The following is a 1,872-nucleotide window of genomic DNA, read 5'->3' on the forward strand; positions in this document are numbered from 1 at the left end:
TATGTATATAGCATTGTAAAAGAAACATAATAAAGTATTTTATAATATTTTATTAAATGTAAATTATTCTACAAAGGCACTATAAACGGATATTACATAGTAATTTGTTGTATGTCTGACTTTATGTCAGGTAGATCAATTTTTTACTGTGTGTGCAGTTTTCCCTAATCCATACAATATTAGGTGCTCCATTAATAAATATATCACGAGAAGTAATAAGTAAAAATGGGTTATTCAAGTATAATAGTGTAACTACTTTATCTATACTATAGTACGATATGATTGAAAACTATAAATATGTTTTGATTTGAATATTTGTGTCCAAAGGGAGACAGACAGTTCTTTTTATTCATACATAAAATAGGAACAAAAATCATTCCTATTTTATGTTCTTTCTTAAATTCGTGGAAAATGTAATCTGTACTTACAATGCAAGAAGAAATATAAGTTATATACAACCAGTCTTATCATACATCACACATCATTGAAAGAGTTATTGTTAACAATTTCATCGGTTCAAACTTTTAATGCATTGCATGCTGCACCTACAGCTGCCGTTCGTGTAAATCCTAACTTCAGACCTGGGGATCCTCTGCGTCGGCAAGCCGGATAATCCCTTAACGTACGTGTAAGTTACTGGAGACCGGAGTATTTTCTTCGGCGACGATTTCTTCGAACTTTTCCTCTTCTGTTTGCTCCTGCTGCAACTCTGTGACCGGCTGGTGTCGATGGAAAGTCCTTCAAACATCTTTTTAAAGTTTTCCATCGATACGGAGTGTTTGTGTCTCGAAGATTGCAACAGGCCGTTCTCGTTCGGTGTTGTATAATTTTCCAATTTCTTTGCTGATCTAGACGTCCTTTCGGTTGACGTGGAGGAACAAGAGTCTGAAGACGAACATCTGCTATCGGTGTCTTCATTGTTCAAATCTTCTTGCGACTTCCGTGCGAGTTTCTTGCTTATCACACGAAACAACTTCAAACCGCGTAACTCCTGCGAAGGAGACGCCGATAGCGACAAGTCGGCACTGTTATTTAACGAATTCCTCGGTATTTGAATTAGCATGATTGAGTTGTTAGTTGCCATAGATTTACCACACTTTAAATTTTCTATGATTTGTTTTCATTCGCGAGAGCGCAAAACGTGAAGTTGCGATATGATTGTTTACAATCGCTTTTATACCGTTGGCAACGTGAGAACTTCACCCTTACGCAGGCTCTGGCACTGTTAAAGGAGGGACGGAATGTTCGTATGCGTGGTGGCAAGAGAATGATTCAATCAATTTATATACAGCAAAGGCGCTAAAAGAGAGTAAATAACAAATTGGGACTGGTAAACAAGTATATAAATAATCGGGATTTGTCTTAAAATCTGTTTATGTTTGGGTACTGGCCATCGAGAGTCTTAATTAAGATGCTTCATGTCGCTTTTAATGCTTTGTTCTGTTGTAATTGCATGTTTACGTTTCTGAAAGTGTAACATAAAAAATGGGGGCAAATTTAACACAATAGGTTAAATTGGAAGAGGAATATCTAATTGACGTTAACAATATGTATGAGGGAGAACAGGTACCTAATCTAGGTTCATATTATAGAACAAAAAGGGTACAGAACAATATGTATGAGGGAGAACAGGTTCCTAATCTACGTTCATATTATAGAACAAAAAGGGTACAGAACAATATGTATGAGGGAGAACAGGTTCCTAATCTACGTTCATATTATAGAACAAAAAGGGTACAGAACAATATGTATGAGGGAGAACAGGTTCCTAATCTACGTTCATATTATAGAACAAAAAGGGTACAGAACAATATGTATGAGGGAGAACAGGTTCCTAATCTACGTTCATATTATAGAACAAAAAGGGTACAG

General features: G+C 36.0%; 1 protein-coding gene across 1 annotated transcript; it reads right to left on the minus strand.

Moving 5' to 3' along the window:
- Positions 1–50: 50 nt before the first annotated feature.
- Positions 51–1,157, minus strand: LOC108735369. The gene has a single exon (XM_018467307.2). It carries the CDS (start codon positions 1,082–1,084, stop codon positions 509–511), a length of 576 nt encoding a protein of 191 aa, XP_018322809.1. The 5' UTR covers positions 1,085–1,157; the 3' UTR covers positions 51–508.
- Positions 1,158–1,872: the final 715 nt, after the last annotated feature.

This window comes from Agrilus planipennis, unplaced genomic scaffold (assembly GCF_000699045.2).
Source record: "Agrilus planipennis isolate EAB-ADULT unplaced genomic scaffold, Apla_2.0 scaffold27, whole genome shotgun sequence".
Lineage (NCBI taxonomy): Eukaryota > Metazoa > Arthropoda > Insecta > Coleoptera > Buprestidae > Agrilus > Agrilus planipennis.

Excerpts from the sequence above, each read along its gene's own strand:
- LOC108735369 (XM_018467307.2), bottom strand. The coding sequence starts at position 1,084 with ATGGCAACTAACAACTCAATCATGCTAATTCAAATACCGAGGAATTCG.